This window comes from Pungitius pungitius, chromosome 13 (genome assembly GCF_949316345.1).
Source record: "Pungitius pungitius chromosome 13, fPunPun2.1, whole genome shotgun sequence".
Taxonomy (NCBI): domain Eukaryota; kingdom Metazoa; phylum Chordata; class Actinopteri; order Perciformes; family Gasterosteidae; genus Pungitius; species Pungitius pungitius.
The window spans coordinates 11343242-11362342 of NC_084912.1; the positions used below are offsets into that span (position 1 = coordinate 11343242).

At 43.8% G+C, this 19101-nt stretch overlaps 2 protein-coding genes across 3 annotated transcripts; both read left to right on the forward strand.

Moving 5' to 3' along the window:
* Positions 1-708: 708 nt before the first annotated feature.
* On the forward strand, positions 709-9226 carry sft2d1 (SFT2 domain containing 1). 2 transcript variants are annotated; one of them, XM_037465000.2, is made up of 8 exons: positions 722-1046; positions 1922-2008; positions 2856-2938; positions 4224-4305; positions 4583-4618; positions 4699-4757; positions 6727-6756; positions 8740-9226. In XM_037465000.2, the coding sequence occupies exons 1-8, from the start codon at positions 981-983 to the stop codon at positions 8777-8779; spliced, it is 483 nt and encodes a 160-aa protein (XP_037320897.2). In that variant the 5' UTR covers positions 722-980; the 3' UTR covers positions 8780-9226. The 2 variants fall into 2 exon arrangements, with proteins under 2 accessions (XP_062422664.1, XP_037320897.2); XM_062566680.1 differs by lacking the exons at positions 4224-4305; positions 4583-4618; positions 4699-4757; positions 6727-6756; positions 8740-9226 and adding an exon at positions 3854-4179 and having other exon boundaries at positions 709-1046.
* Positions 9227-9979: 753 nt separating this feature from the next.
* Positions 9980-12865, forward strand: prr18 (proline rich 18). The gene has a single exon (XM_037464999.2). It carries the CDS (start codon positions 11404-11406, stop codon positions 12169-12171), a length of 768 nt encoding a protein of 255 aa, XP_037320896.1. The 5' UTR covers positions 9980-11403; the 3' UTR covers positions 12172-12865.
* Positions 12866-19101: the final 6236 nt, after the last annotated feature.

Below are 19101 nucleotides of genomic sequence, written 5' to 3' on the forward strand. Positions count from 1 at the left end.
TATATCACAGCACATAACAAATGCACACAACAACGGAGGCGGCCACGTTGAAGAGCTGGATTAACTACGATAAAAGCCTGGGCCAGAGGCGGCTCCATGTCCATGAGTGAGCACATTATGACTTTGGTGTAGCTGCTCACATCAACCACAGGCAACATCCCCAACCCCAGATAGATATGCCAACCAGCTGCCATTATACTCGCTGCATGCGACCATGAGTATGCATGTGTACTGTAGCTACCATCGGAAGGTAGATCCCAAAGAAAAGGTCTATGAAAGCCAGGTGGCACATGAAGATGGGATGCAGCGTCCAGTTCTGATTAGTAGGAATTCACATTCCCTAAAAAAGATGCCGATCACCGTCCGGAAGAAATATGAAGTCGCCGAACCCTATTTTCAAAGGAGTAGAAAAAAATGAAAGGAAATGTGTCTGGTTTTTCTATCACTTTCTTTTCAGCAAAATATCCTAACATTGCACTCCAGGCTGACCAATAGATTGGTGTATTGAAATCGGTAATGCTGTAAATGTGCGTCTACTTTGCTTTAATAAAAATGATCCTATTTTGAATTAAATAGTACAATTAGATAGTTAATTTGCACTTTCTTGTTATTCTGAGTTTGTATCTCTACAGTTGAAATGCAATTATTATAAGTGAATAAAAGCGTCAGCTAAATGACAATTATTTCCAACAGGATTTTCCAACAGCACTGGAAGGCTGTTCCGGGGAAGTGGGCAGTTTTGTATTTGCCTTCAGCCGATCTAAGGTCTGCTATTTAAACGCTTCCTCATTGGCGTTGGCCAACGTTCGACGCAAATAAACTGATTCCACGTCAGCCCTAACAGAGAGCCCCGAGGAAGGCAGGAAGTCAAACTGCTTACTACTGCGATCCAAACTTTCAGACATACGTAACAGACGGGCTGTTCGAATCATAGAAACTCGTCATCTTCTTGCCTATTTGCCAGCGAACCGCTTCTAGCAATGGACAAACTTCGTCGTGTGTTAAGCGGCCATGAGGAAAACGAAGAGTTGGGTCTCACTGACCAGGTAATGTTAGCCGGCGAGCTAACGAAGCTAACGTTAGCTATGTGACAGTTTACCATGCTAATACTAACGTAGTGTCACGTCAAATGGAGAAACCCTGATACTTTGTATAAAATAATTTGTGTTAGGTAATTTGATGATTGAGATTGGGCTTTACTTCTCAGATACCTTATTTTAACGTTAAACGTGTGTTTTTTGTTACTTACCATTAACGCTAGTTAGATAAATGAGCGTGCATTGATGTATTAACCTTGGTGAACATGTCAGTAAGCGCTGGCTCATAAGCTTTTCTTAAGTTGGGTAATGCAGCAGTTTCACTATCATGTTTTATCTAACATTAAAGCTAACTTCAACCATGTTTTCTGCCAGCATTTAATCAATCGTAACGTGTTTATTTACGCTTTTTACACGCGTCCCCAATGAGGAGGAAACCGGGTAAGGTGCTGACTTCAACAAAGTGTTTTTGTAATGGGTCAACCATCGTGTTTGTGACTCTACCTGCAGCCTGTTGCTCAGTAAAGGGTTCACACTGGAACACCAAAGTCTGCCAAGTTTGCAATTCTGCAATATCTTGCAGATTCTCCTAAGGCAGCTTGGTACGGTCACATGGTGGGAAATAAACGCATGACGTGTTGTTTGTACCATGTGACTCCAGAGGATGCCCTCTATACTTTGGATGTATTGGTTCTTTTTTTCTTTTTTCCTAACTTGAGTTTTTGGAGTAATGTTCTGTCTTTTTAATGTAACGTCATGTCAGACCGGTGCTGTGTTTGTGTTTTGTATTATTGTAGCTGGGTGTTTTTTGTCCTGAACACGTCGTTAAATCACCAGTGGGTCATTAAAGTTATCTTCTGACATCCTCCCATTGTTCTCACCAGATCCTCGATGCCAGCACTCTCAGCTACAGCACCAGGGTGAAATGGTTCGTCATATGCTTCGCTGGAGGCATCCTGTGTTCAATACTGGTGAGTGTCTCTGACTTGTTGTAAAGGCGTCCTTTATGTTCTTTCCGATGTTATGCTGACTTTAGAAATACGGAGCAGACACAACACTGTTACTTTTGTTAGGAATGGTCCACATGAGTTTTTTCTTTTGCTGTGTTTGATTTATAGGCACTATAAAACTCTCAAAATACCATCCAGAAAAATTCCTATCTGCTTGCAAATGTCACTTGTGCTTTATTAAACCATAAAGGTTGCTCGCTGTCAGTAAAGAACTGACGTTTTCAGTTTGCACAGGGTAGAGCCTAGTTTGCAGTCACTGGCAGCTCCTGTTGGTAACACTTTGAAGCCACAACCTTGTGATTCACACTTTACAAACTGCCAACAGAACCTACGCAATCGCCGGGGGTGGTGAAAGTCACTGTATGAAGTCACATGCTCTCTTTTCTCTAGAAAAAAAGTTATCTCCAATATGTGCACCTTGGGTGAGAGCCAGTTATAATCTGCAGGTGGTTTGAGTTGCCTAAATGTTATTCCTCAGATTGTAAATGTATAATCTGTTTACACTTCGTATACTGTTAGTCTGCAATATAAAAGCTATTTCACTGAAAGTGGTCCTGATGGTTTGCATGCATGTCTCACAGGCAGCAAATCTTAAGCAACGCCTCATATATTATTTTGGCAGCAGGGGGAGCCCATCGGGTGTCGTTAAAACCCAAGGAGAGCTCACAGAATTCCCTCTTATTGCTTTTTGTTAGTTCCAAAAAAAAAAATCATCAACATCCAGGATTTACTTGCCATTTATCCCTATTGTAAGATTTGGGGTGATAACACTGTGTAGTTGACATACTATTTTTTGTTGTTTTATCAGGGATCAGCACTGTTGTTCATTCCACATGGAATCAAACTTTTCGCTGTCTTCTACACTATAGGGAACGTTGCAGCTCTTTCAAGGTGAGTCCAGCCCAAACTAGCAGGTCGGAGAATTGTGATGACTTGATTTTTTTATTTTCTTTCTCACGAGCGTGGCTAAATGCCAGGAATAAAACAAATGATGAGCATCGGTCTTCTAAACTCTGAAACAGTGTTTTCTTCATGACTACTGTGTTATGGTCATTGTTGGCACAGGTACATATTTTCTCAACTTTTTGCTTGTTTATAAAGAAGACACTAGAGCAAAGTATTTATGCCAAATATGTCTAAATTATAATCTCCATTTAATCAGATATTCATTAGTGTAACTGCATATTTTTTTGTATTACCACAATCGAAAGAGGCAGCATACATTTATAGTTTAATGTATGTGTTAAAGTAATATTAGAATTTTATTTTCTAGGTATCAGTGTCCTCCATATTGGATTATTTAGTCTAGATGAGCCAAGGGCTGAATCTAATCAAGATGTCTTTTGAGAACGGTCAGCCTATTGTCAGGTATCGTGTGTCCAGTGGGTTTAGATGCGACTGGGACGCCCTGTGCTTTCATGGTCCAGGTCACCCACCCAAACAAAGGCCGTGTCATATTTGAAGCTGCTTTCATTCTTATGTGACTTTTGACTGCTAGAAGAGTACTCGGTTACCTCTTTTCACAAAAAGCAGTAAGACGTTACTTCAAGTGCCATTTATTTATAACATTTATTTTTTTTATCTTTCAAAAAATAATTTGACTTTTCTAAAAATATATATTTTTAGGTCTCTTCAATTAGATTTTAAACATGGCCTGATAAAGTTTTTTAAAATTTTTTTCCTAGTTTGTCTTTTCAAACTATTTTTGTGGTCCCACTATACCAATATCGCCGTGGCAGCATGTGCGTGGACATCATCGGTGTCTGTCAAAATGAGTGGTTGCTAAAAAGCATCCGTCCCTCTCAGCAGACCCGTAGAAAGAGCCTGCGTCAACACGGACTCCTCCGATGTCTCATCTAACAGATGTGACGGCGCACAGACTCCTTCGACCCACGCAGCTCACCCAGAGCTGTGTGACTCGTCGGCGGGGAAAGCCTTTTGTCTCGTAACATTTACTGACGTCACACATGCATCATGTAGGAGGTTTGAGATGTGTCTCTGTGGTGTTGGGCATGAAATATTTACCCCCTATTAACATTTAGTTTATATTTGACTATGGCGGCGGGAATATTCTGGTGTCAGTTGAAAGAAGACTTGTTTGTTCTGGAGAAATTAAAAAGGTCGTAATGCTGTATAAAAAGTGTTTTTTCTTGTTTCTGTGTTTGTTCCTCTAAAGCACCTGCTTCCTAATGGGACCACTAAATCAGCTGAAGCGCATGTTTGAACCAAAGAGACTGATAGCCACCATTGTCATGCTGGTAAATACAATGTGCCTTACTGTTACTTTGAGGCGCAAGCTGAGCCACACGCTTCGCTCTAACGCAGTGTGTGCGTGTGTGTCGGAGAGTAATCCATACCTCTTCTATAGTAGGCTGTTGTAGAATGGATTTCTCTCCACACTGCATTTACATTGCATCTGCCTTCACATCATTTTTCTCTGTTGGAGAAAGTAGTCTCTTTTTTTGTTGTGTGAAATCAAGTGAACGTCATTCTGCAAGCGAACAAGAAGATAACCTTTCCTTCTTCTTCCGGCAGCTGTGCTTTGTCTTAACTCTTTGTGCAGTGTTTTGGGTAAGAAATAAACACGTTTTTCTTTTCAAGCAGTTTATAATCTGTATTGTTCAACTTAACATTGTGTTTTTTTTTTACAGTGGCATAAAAGGGGCCTTGCCATCATCTTCTGCATTCTTCAGTTTTTGGCAATGACCTGGTAAGTGTGACTCGCCAAATCTCCACTGTGGCAAATGTAACAATTCATTACGTCATCACTCACACCTACTGAGTTTAACGTGTCTTTCTGTGGGTGAGAACTTTGCTGCCTGTAAAGGAAGTGCTGCCTTGTGTGCTGCTGTTCTACTTGAAAACGCAGAGACAGATGGGTGTTTTGGGCCCCTGTGTTGTTTCTACACAACGTCGCTAGCAGGTATCACTGGGCTCATTACTCTTGCTAAAATCCCATGTAAATGGTGCACTGTGAATGCATGGCACCCCGCGCTCCTTTTTGTTTCGATATGTTTTTGTTTTGTGTCCCTTACTACAAAAATGTTTTTTACACTGATTAGTTATATATCAATAAATAAATGTTTGATCATTTTGATAACTAATTAACAGCTTGAGTTAAGAAAAATACCAGACTTTCGCATTCTTTTTTTAACACCATATTTGAAATTACTTTGGCTTTTTGAGCAACTGGTCGGACAAACACCTTTTTGGGTTTGGGAAATTTTCAGACTAAGCAAACGATAGATAGATATTCTATAATGATGCAGTTGCTAGTGTTCATGGTAGTTGTAAGCATGGCATTCTGAATGCTGCCGATATGATTGACTTCAGAGTATCTCAACGAGACCAACAGGGCTGGTAAGAAGACACGTTAGCACTACAACCGTCATCAATTTGAATGTATACGCACAGCAGTAACAACAGACTTTCAGGTTTGTGAATGTGCAGTTCAGACACAAACCCCCAGCAACGCAAGAGGAGGAGGCGGGGGAGGGGGAGGGGGGGCGACGATGTCATTGCATCACTGAGCAGGACTGTCAGCCTCATAACTAGACTGCTTTTTCACCTACATGTTGTACATTCACTTCCGCTCCGCTTGCTTGCTCAGAGGCATCGCCATGGTAACCGTAAGTCACACTGCTCATTCTTAACAGAAGGGCGGGGGGTGTGGGGGGGACACATAGTGCCCTCCTACGCAGGCACTCAGACGTCTGTGTGAAGGTGGTTCTCCTAATAAGTGGTGTCTCATACCAGACGCACACACTCGGGTTGGGGGAGTTAAAGTCCAGTCCTCAGGCAGAGTTCTATAGAATGACCATCAACTTTATTTAGTTCATGTATTCAGATCATCGAGGTGTTTATCACACTTTCAGTCATTTATTGAGGCTCACAGATGAGTGTTTCCTGCTCAGTGGCGGTGAAGTAAGATGCTTGGGTTAATCGTTAAACTGCCATACCGGATTCCTCACATAGTTCAAATATAGCTGGGTGTTTTGTGCTGAACTTTAGCCGTAATCATTTCCGGTACAGGGTATTGTGTCTTTGGTGGGCTCTGAGTTTGGATACCAATCCGTCTGGAATCATTAGTGGAAAGATTACAATGTATCCAAGTCATTTCCAATCAAGTCCTGTTAATCCCCTTGCAGAGCGACATCAAAGACCCTTCAATCCAACGATTACTGCTCGACCCCTTAAACCATATCTTACATTTTTGCGTTCTGCTCTGAAGGAAGCCATTGTTGTGCTGCTTTTATATGACCTAAATCTACTTTAAGTCCTTCATTTTGCGTGGTGTTTTATTATTTTTATCATTTATCTCTTTGACATCACGCCCTTACAAACGCATGACGTCATTCCGTCAGACATTATTAATTGAACATGAGAGCCACAAGTGACGGCCCCGGCATTTCCAGTGATGACGTGTAGAACTACAGGAAGATGTGTTGGCACTCCTACTAAACATCCTGAACATCTATGTCATGACAGCTTCTGAAAAATGACAACTTGCTTCTTATCTAGCCAGTTAGCTTGCACAAAAAAGCCAATGTTAAATCATCAAGGGAAACATGATATAAATACCAAGAGTAGTGTATTTTGAGAATATCTCTGTTCATCTTTGTAATATGTTCTATATTTCTGTTGCTTCATTCAGCTTTTCTTGTATTTGTTTGTTTCAGGTACAGCATCTCTTACATTCCATTTGCCAGGTAAGACAACTTGATTATATGACTGTTGTTCTGTGTTGACCTGATTGTGTGTTGCATCTCCTTTTTATTTTACGCCCAGTTCTAAGTGCTGCTTTAGTCAATGGTTACGCTCTAGCATTCGTATCTTGAAAATGCCCTGTCTGCAAATGACACCCTACTGCTGCAAACTGACTGGAGAGGATACTGTGTGATCCATCAATGAAAACATGTTTTCTTTTATCGCCAAACCCCGTTTGCCCCGAACCATATGGCTGTAATCCTCCCCATAAGGACAGTGCAGGCACTTAGTCGGGCAAATGGCAGCTTGTTGTTTAACGCTCCTCTGTGCTTTAACCCTGTGGAGCAATTTGCTTTATCCAAAAAATCTAAATGAAATCATTTCTTGTGCAATAATGCTCTTCTAGCCAGATTTACTAGTATTTATCTTTCAAATGTGGCTTTTTATAGCTTATGTTAAGCTCTATAGGTTTAAAGCACAATGCAAGATTTTGACTAGATCAAGACCCAAATAGCCCCTCCTGCACAGGAGAAGAGGGAACTCTCAGGATATTCTTTCTTATCTATTTACTTGCTTTGTCTTGTAGATAAATAGCCTACGGACATTAATATCATACTGAATTTTTGTCATTTCTTCAGAGTGTATTAAATTCTTTGAATTAAAAGAAAATACTCCCACTAAACTCTGATGTTCACCTCTTAAGTTGTCCCATACGGTGTAGCACCTCAGTGCGTTCCTTAAACCAAGCACAAGGTGTGACGTTGTTTTGTCCTTCCAGCTGTAAGAAGGATTTATGTCTCATTTGGTGAGAGGTCCAAAGCCCCCCGCCCCCCGCCCCCAGCCAAAATGCCTTGTGTATTTGGACGACCCTGTAATCCATGCTGACAGCTGAGAGACGTCCCATAACCACCCACCGTTCCCCCTCCCCCAACCCAAATGCTAATAACAAAATAAGGCTTGGACAAAGACCATTTGCCGTGCCACTAAAAAAACAAATTCCTACAGAGAAATGCTAATTTTACTGCCATTCCTTCAGCTGGGTATTAAAATACCACAATCACTTGATTATTTCTTTGTCCTTTGTTGCTTATACCTCACACTTTTTTAAAGTCAAAACATCATTGTCCCTTTTTTTAAGCTTCTTACTTTAATCCATTTTTCATTTAATTTGGATTAAATCATTTATCTCTGTGGTTTGCCTTGTTGTAACAGAGCAGCACGTTTTGATCCCAGATCTCAATCCCTCGGAGTGAAGCATTAGGCTGCTGTCTCTCCCCATTCCGACCTGTGGTCAAACGAACCGTGATACCTGCGCTGGCCAATCGCCACATGGCCAATGGACTTGATCTTTTAATGTATTTTACTGTGTTGCCTATTTATAACTAAGACCAAGGTACTGAGACCTGCAGCATGTACACGCCCCACAGTGCTTTAAGGCTTAATCAGAAATGGGGCACTGACCAAAGCATTCGAAGGAGCAGGTTTCCTGTCTGCCTGTTGTCCTCCCCTCCTCCCTCTCAGACTGCTCATGTTCCCCCCCCCCCCCTTCTCCTTTTAACCTTGACGTGTCCCACACCTTCTCCATGGAAATTTTACTGTGGCTAGAGGCAAAGCCTGCATAGCAACACACCGATTGCAAGCGCGAACGGTGTTGAGGGGAAATGGAGCAGGCAACGACGGACTGTGGTTGCCATGGCAATCGCTTGTATTGCATCATCCTTCATGCATGGTACCTGGAGAAGGGAGCCCCCATCACTCGAAGCATGTGGTGCTTCCCCGTCAAAACACACTCACTTATTCATGACGAGCCCAACCCAAATCAACTGAACAAAGAGTGGAAGTGCTTTTTATGTCTTGTTTAATTTTGTGCGCATGACAACATTTTGCCTTTGCTTTATCTTTAATAACATTAATCCACATTCCTGCATTGCTTTTTCTCTTTTTTGAATCATTCATAATGCCATTTTTTGTTTTGTTTTCTGCAGGGATGCTGTGATGAAATGCTTCACAACCTGTGTGAGCTAGAACTCTGCAGCGTACAATTGTAAAGACTTGTCCTAATATGCAAACTGTAAGAAAGGTAGCTCTGTAAAATATACATCTGTGTTGTTTATACGCTGTATCTCCAGATTTTTACCGTGGCTTGTTTCATACTGTGAATCCTCTTTTTAGGCTAAACTGTAATCAGATTATAACATTTTGCTTTGTATGTGGAAAAAATTAGTGCATTTAATGCTTAATATATGAAAGATTCCCCTTAGTTTGCTCTTTTCTTTTGAAGATTTTAAAACATGTTGCATTGTGCAGGGAAATGACGTTGAATGAGTGGCTTTACGGTTTTACATACAGTATTTGATATATTACTGTATATGCAATAATGTTCTGACTTTTCACACACAGCATTATTAAAACACGCTGTCCTGTATGAGGCACTGAAGTATGATGCTCTTCCATGTTTCTATATAAATATTTTTCTTCAGGCAATTGAGACAGTGCTTCATTGATGATTGTAGAATGTCCAGCTCTGTGAGGGTGTTTTTCCTTCCTTTTACCCCCAACTAAAGACATTTAAAAGCAGGTCCTGTATAGTTTGTGAATGTTTATATTTGAACACACCTGCTCCACTTAGCAAATTACATCTAACATTGCCTCTCTAAAGTTGATTTATTTTTTTATTTTTTTTGTTGCCAGATGTAGCAATGACCCTGTTAATTACGCTTTTCTGAGCATTATAATTTTCATGTGACCCCATAACCCAGAAGAGCTTGCATCTAGTTCCTTATATTGCTCGGGCATGATGGCCGAGCCTCTGAGGATGTGGTTGTCATGACAACATCCTCCAGAAAATTCATGAAACCTCAGCCTTCCCCCCCCCCCATCTGTTGTGCAGATGCTCACACCATCCTGATAAGGAGCTGTAATTTTATTTCATAGAATACTTCTGACTGGTAGTCATTTATCAATCTATTTTAAAAACAGCGTGATGCATTAATAGCTACATGTAGGAAGTGGCAGGGCACCCTGTTTCCCTTTGTGTCAGCCACAACAAACATGCCTCCTCGTCTCCCTGCTTGATGCGACTGAATAACAGAATCGTACTTCCTGTTGTGCAGACACCGTGTTCTTTCATTAGATGCTTGCTTAGTGTTTTGTGTTGTGGATTAGAATGGACAAAATCTCCCCTCAGTACTACTTTTTTTTTTTTTTTTTTTTAACCGACTTGGCGGCAACCCAGCAAATCCTTGAGGAATTAATCAGGGCTAAAGCGATTCGGTTGTGAGAAGCGAGTGTGGTTGTTTTTGTCATCTTGTCTTTGGACAACAATTTGGGTTACAGCAAAGTTTGAAGGTGACTGGGAAGGAATCTGTCCTTCTCCCAACGGTTTCCTTTTTTATTACATCTAATCCATTGTTATGTCAGCGAGGGGAGGGTTCCCCGCCACCAAGACAACCCCTGCTAAAAAGTGTTTCCTCTTCAGCTCATCCTGTGAAAAACACTCCGTTCAAACAGTGAGTCAGCGGCAGTTGAGCTAAATAGATTTATTTTGGTTTTCTGCTACTGAAACACAATTTGAGTCTTCTGTATAAAGTCAAACACCTAAAAATCACACACCATGTGCCCAATGTTTTTTAAGTAATTTTTTTGTGCACTATAATGTTACATATGTCTTTCCTCACATTTGTCACAGTTGAACAGTAAAAGCTTAACATCATCACGTAAAATCAGATGAATTAAGAACCTATAGACTTGATTTTGTTTTTTTTGTATTTAAGATTACTCAATGTAGACTATCTCTATTCCTTTAGATGTCTTCCATGGGCTGTGGCTGAAAGAACAACAGGCCATCTGCATGCATCATTCTATTGATATTGAGATGACAGAAAATCATTGAGCTGATTTATTTCAAGGACCGACTGTTCTCTTACAACAAGGACCAAAGGGATCATTTAAAGATGGATACAGTACACGTACAGAAAGGATGGAGGTTTATTCTTCTTAAACTAAAGAATGCAGTTCAGGGCTAGAAAGCACATTTTCTGTTTAACTTGTTAACATTATCAGCCTCTCTCATGAACATTTAGTCTAAGACCCCTATTGGCTCAAATCAATGTAGTGTGTCCTGCGTCTTTTCCCTACAATTTACTAACCTGGGCAAACCGTTGATTCCTAACCAAGGACCACACTCATTCACCCGTCACCTCACAGTTCTTGGCAGATGATGGCTTTTGTCCCGGGTGATGATATTCAGCGCGTGACAGCAGCACGGAGGCGCGGTGAGCAACGCGATCAGCCCACCGGAACGTGGACGTCGCTCAGCGCTTTGAGGAAGTACTTGGAAAAATTATGAAATGACATCACCACAGGCTTTTTTTTTTTTTTTGCCTTGGCTTGGCTTTGTTTGGTGCTTCACGTGACCACGCCTTCCTGCCGGCTCCGCCATAAAGCAGCCAGGCCCCGCGCGAGTGCACCAGTTGAACTACAGTCCTTCGTGGACAACAGGTGCACGCCAGCAGCCCCTCTCCACCCCGCTGGTGGATCATGCACACGGAGCGCCGCACGTCGCGTTGCGCAGGGCCTCTCCGCTCATCTGCACTTTGAACATTTTGCACGTTTTTTTGTATCCTGATCACTTCCAGCCAACAAAGAAAATGCCTTTTCCGCCCATCAGCCTCCACCAGCGGATCTCCTCTCCGGGCAGGGAACTATTCGGGAAAAAGAAAGCCAACGGAGTGACCGCGCACAGCGAGCACACCAGCAAATCCGGCGGAGAGAAGGGGGGGTCCGATAAAGAGAAGCAGTCCACTTCTTGGACCTCGGCAAATTTAAGGAATCTGGGGCGGAAATCCCAGCAAGAGAAGCGCAAAAGCTCCGCTCAGAAGGCGGGTGCCGGCCAGGAGACGCAGGAAAAGAGCTCCTGGCTGTCGGTACCAAAACCTCAGGACACGTCCGAGAGAGTCCGGCGCTCCAGCTCCATGGACTCCGCCAGGCACCTCAACGGCAGAGAGGAGGGGAAGAGGGAGGTCCAGTTCACCCTCAGTCTCACCCCCGAAGCCATTCTTGTCATCCAAAAACGGAATCTAGAAAAGCAGATGATAGCAAAGCAACAGAAGTGTTGCGCCTCCGCGGACTTTCGCCACCGGCGAGTGTTTCCATCCAAAAAGACGCACGGAGCGTCCAAGGGCTGCGATCCTGTCGCCAAAGTGGAAAGCACCGAGCAGGACATCACCGCGATCGTTAAGATATCGCTGCTGAACGATCAATACAAGTACGACGACGTGGAGTACGAAGAAGAGGATGGAGACGTGGATGAGACCGTCGTGAGGAAGTGCAAAGAGTGGCTCAAAGGGGTCGAGAACGCCGCTGCTTTGGGGAAAGTCGACAAACTTTCCACACTCCCGCATCTTAAAAGCTGCTGACACCTGAAGTATGGGTTGTTGTCTTTTTTTACTTTCATTTTGTTCTACACAGACTGAAGGAATGATGGACTCGTGTGCACCGATGGCGGTCCGCTGCGGTGGGATCTTGAATTTTAAGTATTGTAAATGAACTGTGTTGCAAAGGGAGAGGGGGAGAAAATCCTCTCCACAGGATTGTCCACATTTCTCGAAGCATTTTGCTAAGATAGATGTCACAAATTAATGAAACGCATTGAAGAAAAATGATGAGAATAATCTGCGTTGGCACTCAACCGGAATGAGACAGTAATGGTGAATCCAACAGTGCTTCTTATCCATGCGTCACAGGGCCGTTGCTTTGCCAGTTTATTGCCTCTTCAATGTTTTGTTACAGTTTAAACTCAATACCTTAATAGCGTCGTCCTTTGCACATGTTTTTTTGTTGTTTTCAGTGTGGGGTGGGGGGAGGAGGGGGGCTTTGCGTGAAGGTACGTGGAAGCGTTTCTTTGTGCAGGAGAACAATACGCTGTCAACAACAGGGCTTTTTACCCCTGCTGCTGAAACCAAACGGGACTGTTTATCTTCTCCTCTACTTACGAGGGTTATATCCTTTTGTAAGGATGTATCTGCAATGTACAGTATTTAATATTGACTAAATATTTGTACTGTCAAAATTGATGACTTTATGCCATTTGAAGTAAAAATGTTTTTTTTAATCAATTGTGCTAGTGTCACTGAGCCTTTTAAATCTTTCAAAAAGCCAAATTTGTGTTTTTCTTCCTAAATAATTCTGTTACACGATGCTGATTTTCCAGGAACCACACTTTTTATCTAAATGATCTGTTGTTGCTGTGTAGCTATGTAGCTTCCTGAGGCTATTTGGGCATTAGCGCTGTAAGCCTCTTAGATGTCCTGTTAATTAGAGTTGACCAGTGTGCTGAGGAGCCGAAGTGCACGATCCATTCAGGAAGGACTGCAAATGTCCAGTGTGCTTTACTATTGTCATTTTAAACCAAACAATCCATGTAACAGAAATACATTAGTTTCCCCCGGAGTGAAGAACAATTCGGCAGCAAAGGTATTCCCAGTTTGAATGTAGGGCTTCATTTGGGCATTTTCAAAGTTATGTGGTATAATTTCTCTACTAAGAACCATGTTTTGATTCTATAAATGGTAATAAACTTAATTTACTGTTTAGAGAGAAACCACACGTCAGGGCTCATTTGAGGGCTCAGTAATAAACTATGAACGTCCAAAGACAATTCAAGCCTTAGTTCTCGTATTGACCGAAACTTTAATTACATTTTAGGCAGAGTCACAAATACATTTAAATTGTGTGTACAGGGACAAGGTTCCAATAAGGCGTGACTCCTTTGTTCTGCGTATCTTGGTAACCAGAGTTCAACACAGTGTAGTACACTTTTAAGTCAGGAGTTGGACTGAAGATTATAATGTTAAAGACATACCAGTGTGTGCAAAAAGCGTGCAATAAACCTCTAAATTCTCTTTAGGTCAATCGAGGGAATTAGTCAAGAAATCTGAAAGCCAAGACCTCCATCAATCAAGCACTCTGCTCTTTATTTTGGATGCACACGTATTACCTGCTGTAATCAAAAGGATATTTTTAAGTAAATGAGAGGGTCCCGTTATCCTGCTGTGCCCCCGTTGTGGTGGTACATGACATTACAGAATTCTATAACGGGAATAAACAAACAAGCTGCCAGGCTAATTGTTCCCATTCAGTATCACAGAGGATTTGAATTGTCTCATGTTGCGGACTGAGATCATGGCTGAGTCCTGTTACAGTGTGCACCGAGATGATATTATCTACTGCCTCTGCGAACGAGAGTTGTGTAATCCTGCTCCTTTGTGTCATTTCAATCGTGTCCTTGTTTGTGTGCCTCTCTGCGGTATTCACTGCATGCGGTCCGGTTCAGGCCCGAAGGCCACGCGGTTCAAGACTACGTCTGCCCTGGGGGCGAGAGCCGCATCAAATACTTGTATTCAAGGAAAAGTATAATGTAAATAAGCAGACACGATCTTGATGGAAACACTTCTTCCAAAGTGCTTACTCATTAGGAGGTAAATATCTCTCTGTTTTCATCTTCGGCCACAAACTGCTTCTGTCTACACCTACAGCATCTTAGGCCTTTTGATCTGCTAGCTCTATGTGGATTCAGAGTAAAAAAAAAAAATAGTCATAATAACAGAAACGGCTGCAGTCTTCCATCCCCTTCTCTGCAGTGTCATGGTCCGGAGGATGGTGGTCCAGCAGGACAGCTGCATTATCCAACACTGATTTATAGTGGCAGGGAGCGCAGATGGATGCCGCCTTCGCCACGTCACTTACAGTTTCCACACAGCAGTGGGAGCGAAAGAACTGCTGGTCCCTCTGCTCAGCCATGACAGTATTACTGTGGCAACGGAACTGATAAATCCCTCGTTTCCAGCAGCTTTTGTGAGAAAAGACAAAGCGGACACTTCCCGAACAGACTCAGCCCATAAACTTCAGTAATGTGTTCAATCAGGGGCTGCCTGTTTAAAAACAAGGCATTTCCCAGAGACAGGGCGACCTCAGGGAGAAAGCGTTGGATCAGACGTTGCAATTCTCCCACGAAACTTCAAGCACCTTACATCCTTCATTTAAGGATTATGGGGAGCATGTGGATCCATGTTTTTCCTATGTGGTTAATCTGATGTGGTATGCATGCTCTTACTCCCATACGCCCTGCATAAAATGCTCAACATTTTGCCCCTTTCCAACTTCATATTTCCTCTTTATAGCCAGGATAACATTTGTTCCAGACGTAGTAGTGGTAGTTTAGCCTCGAAAACCTCCCTCCACACCATCTGTTGGGTATCCGTCTTCATCAGGATTAATTAAGGTCACTGTTGCCTAATGACATCCGTAGAGCAGCTCCCATCCTTACACAACTGTACAGACATACAGGAATGAAGGTTCTGGCTTTGTGGGAGAGGAGTTGGGCATTTTCCTCCTGCGCATTTTTTTTTCTGCTGTTGTGTGGGAGGTTGCTTTTGGCAGATGAGAGGGATTACCAAAAATGCTTTCTTTTTGGAGTCTTCAGTCAAGCTGAGTAACTCACTCCCACGGAATCTAAATTGGGTTTTCACTGTTGACGGGCAGGAGAGGAAGTGGAAGCCGAGCCTCGGATGACGAAGGGAATGTCCGCACCTGGACCAAGAGGCGGAGGCCCGGCATCATGCTCAGCTTGAGCAGGTTGATCAATACTGACCATTGATTAAAAAAAGACAGATTCATTGTCACAGCGGCACAATTGGGCAATGAGAGATCGTTTTTATGAACAAATACGCACTAGGCGTTGATCAGTAATCAATATCATCGCCTGTCAGTATTGAAGCACCACCTGCATGAGGGGGCGCTTACCTTTCCGTCATTTCCTTTCAGCAAATGTCCTCCGATTCTTTGATTACCCTCCAGCGCCATCTAGAGGCCTACAGCAACATGCACCGCCGGCCCAATCTCAACTTCGAGCCTCCACCCTCAGGGATTCAACTGACGTCACCTGGTAAGCGGTTGAGGCTGAGAGTCTGTGAGGGCTTTACGTTGTGTAAATAGGAAGGTGACAGCACTTTGCTGCCACAAGGCACGTCACAGAGACGCTGCCGAAAAATATCATTTACAACTGAGGGTGTTTATTTAATACTTTTTATTATTTTTATTTGAACGTCTATTATGTTCGTTTCTTATGAGAAGCAAGTTGATTATAAATAGTGTTTTAAATTTCATGAATGAATGAATATAGTCTGATATGTGTTTTTTTTCTCCATCTTTAAGCCATGATGTTTTAAATGACAGACTGAACACACATGTCCCGTCCTCTTTGTTAACCTTACTTCACGCCTGCATGCTTTCACTGGTTATCCCATTTATGACGTCACTTGGTGGGTTATTCCCTCAGGCTAAGTCAGCATCTCTGCCGCCCTGCTTGAGGCCAAAGTTCACAGAGTATTTATGCAGACGGCCAGATCAAAGACACAGAACCACACCGAGCAGGAAAAGCACCAAGGGCCTGTTTTAGGGGCGATCTGTCGTCGGGTTACTCTCACGACAGACGCCTCCCTCACGGGCTGGGGTGCGATCATGAGTGGTCGCTCAGCCTCGGGACTGTGGCAGCATCATGTCCAGTCCTGGCACATAAACCAGCTGGAGATGCTGGCGGTGTTTGAGGCTCTGAAACACTTCCGTCCAGCCCTGACGGACCAGCATGTGCTTGTCCGGTCGGGAACAACACATCGGTGGTCTCTTACATCAACCATCAGCGGGGCCTGCGCTCACTGCCGCTGTGCAAGCTAGCCAGCCAGATCCTCCTGTGGTCCCTGTGGTTATATCCCGGGTGTCTTAAACCAGGGGGCGGACACCCTGTCGAGGCAGGGGCCGAGGCCCGGGGACTGGAGACTCCATCCAGAGGCGGTGGAGTTCCTTTGGAGACACTTCGGCCGTGCCGAAGTAGACTTATTTGCCTCCAGTGAGACAACTCATTGTCCTCGGTGGTTCTCCCTCACACACCCCGCCCCTCTCGGCTTGGATGCTTTGGGACAGGCATGGCCAGGAAGCATGCGCCTGTACGCTTTTCCCCCAGTTGCTCTGCTCCCAGGGGTTCTGGAGAGGGTCCGCCAGGACGGCGTCAGTCTACTATTAGTATCCCCGCTCTGGCCGGCCCGAGTATGGTTTGCGGAGCTAACATCGCTCCTCGCAGGTCCCCGGGTGGAGATCCCCATCAGGTCGGACCTGCTGTCTCAGGCGTCGGGGTCCATTGTTCACCCCTGCTCTGAGCTTTGGAAGCTATGGGCGTGGCCCTTGAGGGGGCCCGCCCTTTAAGGTCCGGTCTCCCGACCAAGGTCGTAGAGACCACCTTCCACTCCAGCGGCCCCGCCACTAGGAGGGCGTATGCCGGTAGATGGTGCCACTTGGTGTCGGAATGACTGCGGACCCAGCTAACTGCCCGGTCGGTTCAGTACTGGAGTTCCTGCTGCGTTTTCCCACAGGTTTATCCTCGTCTGCTGTCTAGGCATCTCTCCTCCTTTGTGGCACCCTGTTCCCCCGTTCCTGACGTCGGACCAGGCGTAATAACAGAGCCGCAGCAAGTGGGTGGTTGAGGGAATCACACTTGCTTATGAATCAGCCGGCCCGCCCGCATTTTGGCTGTCCGAGCCCATTCTATCGGGGTATGGAGGCTGCAGAAGCCCTCCTGTCGGGGACTGACCCTCGCCTTGAGCACAGGTGCTCTCGTCTGAGTGTGCATCTTAAAAAACGTCACACCACGGTCACTTGCTCATATGGTGAGTGGGTATGGGGTTCCCACAGCGTTTTTACGCTGCTCGAGTTCCCTGAGAGGGAACGTCTCTCGGTTACGTATGTAACCTTCGTTCCCTGAAGGGAACGAGGCACTGCGTAAACGTTCTGCCATACTCCCGGCCTGCCCGTGGCACTCAATTCGGCCTTTCAGAGATGAATGGTCCTGCCCTTCGGGTCCCTTTATAGCGCCCTGGTCCCGGCGTTCCCCGCCTATGACGTACCAGCTTGCCATTGGTTAGATTTCACACGTGCTTCATGACGCGGTCACGCAGGGGCGGTCACGCAGAGGCGTTCCCACATCGTTTTTACGCAGCGTCTCGTTCCCTGAAGGGAACGAAGGTTACATACGTAACCGAGAGACGATACGCAATGATAGAGAAATGGAGTTTGGTATTGATGGTTATGAGTTCATAAGTCAGAACAGAAGCACGGTGTAGGTGTAGCTATGTTTGTAGACTTGAATTTTAGTTATAAAATAAATGAAAATATGACATCTGTGGTGGATGATATACTAGAATGTCTTACTATCGAAATTGTGAGGACAAAAAAGAAAAACATAATTGTAAGTTGCATTTATAGAACTCTTGCCCCACTTACATTATTGCTCTGGGGTGTGGGGTAGTACATACAAAATCACATTAAAACCAAGAGTAACAATGCAAAAAAGAGCCATCCGACTCATTCATTAAGTTGGTGTCACGGTTTGGTTCTGCTATGTCTTATTTTGTAGTTTTCATGTCTCTTGTGTTCCTGGGTAACTTCAGTTCCTGCCTTGTCCCGTGATTGCCTGAGTGTTTCCACCTGTGTCCAATCACCTGCACCTCCCTTGTGTATTTAAGCCCTGTGTGCCAGTTGTCCTTTGTCGTGTCATTGTCTATGTGTCCCACGCTGTTGGAGCACGTTATTGGTTTTGTCTGGAATAAAGAGCACTCTTTGATCGGGAACCTCTGCATTTGAGTCCTGCTTCCGCCTGCGGCTCCAGCACCGAACCTTGACAGTTGGGGTTTTGGCTACACAAACTCATAATTTTTCAAATCTAAGTTAATAAAGTTTTATGACATTGTTGAGTTCCAAACAGTACAAATGCTATATAAGGCGAGGCACAAACTATTACTAAGTGAAATACAAAGAAGGTTTCAAGAACGTACCGGTGGTTATGCATTACGTGATGAATTGAACTTCAGGACACAAAAACATAGTACAACCTTGAAAAGTTTTAGCCAACTGTGGAATAACGTAGAGATAGACATGAAACAATGTTCAAATATCAAGCTGTTTAAATATAAATACAAACAAAAGATTTTTGACAAATATAAAAAAGAAAATATTGTCCATTAGGAGTATTCTACCATGATCAGACATTGTAGGTGTATATAATCCCTCTTGCTTTTGTTTTTTAATTGTTGTTGATGTTGTTTTGTTGTATTTGGCACTATGGTCTGTAGTACTATTGTGAGAGGACAAATTTTATTTATTTTTGGTGGGCACCTATAAGCTCTTTGGCTTCGGTCCTTTCGAGCAGAATGGTTACTGCTCAAATAAATAAATAAATACCCGGGGGCGTGTCGGGCTACTCCCTGGCCGGGTGCTCCTACACCTCCTACCCATCATCT

What these genes read in the sequence shown, in the direction of transcription:
- prr18 (XM_037464999.2), top strand. Translation starts at nt 11,404, where the DNA reads ATGCCTTTTCCGCCCATCAGCCTCCACCAGCGGATCTCCTCTCCGGGC.
- sft2d1 (XM_037465000.2), top strand. Translation starts at nt 981, where the DNA reads ATGGACAAACTTCGTCGTGTGTTAAGCGGCCATGAGGAAAACGAAGAG. An exon ending in GCATCCTGTGTTCAATACTG is followed by an intron (nt 2,009 to 2,855) that starts GTGAGTGTCTCT and finishes TTGTTTTATCAG; the next exon opens with GGATCAGCACTGTTGTTCAT. An exon ending in AACGTTGCAGCTCTTTCAAG is followed by an intron (nt 2,939 to 4,223) that starts GTGAGTCCAGCC and finishes GTTCCTCTAAAG; the next exon opens with CACCTGCTTCCTAATGGGAC.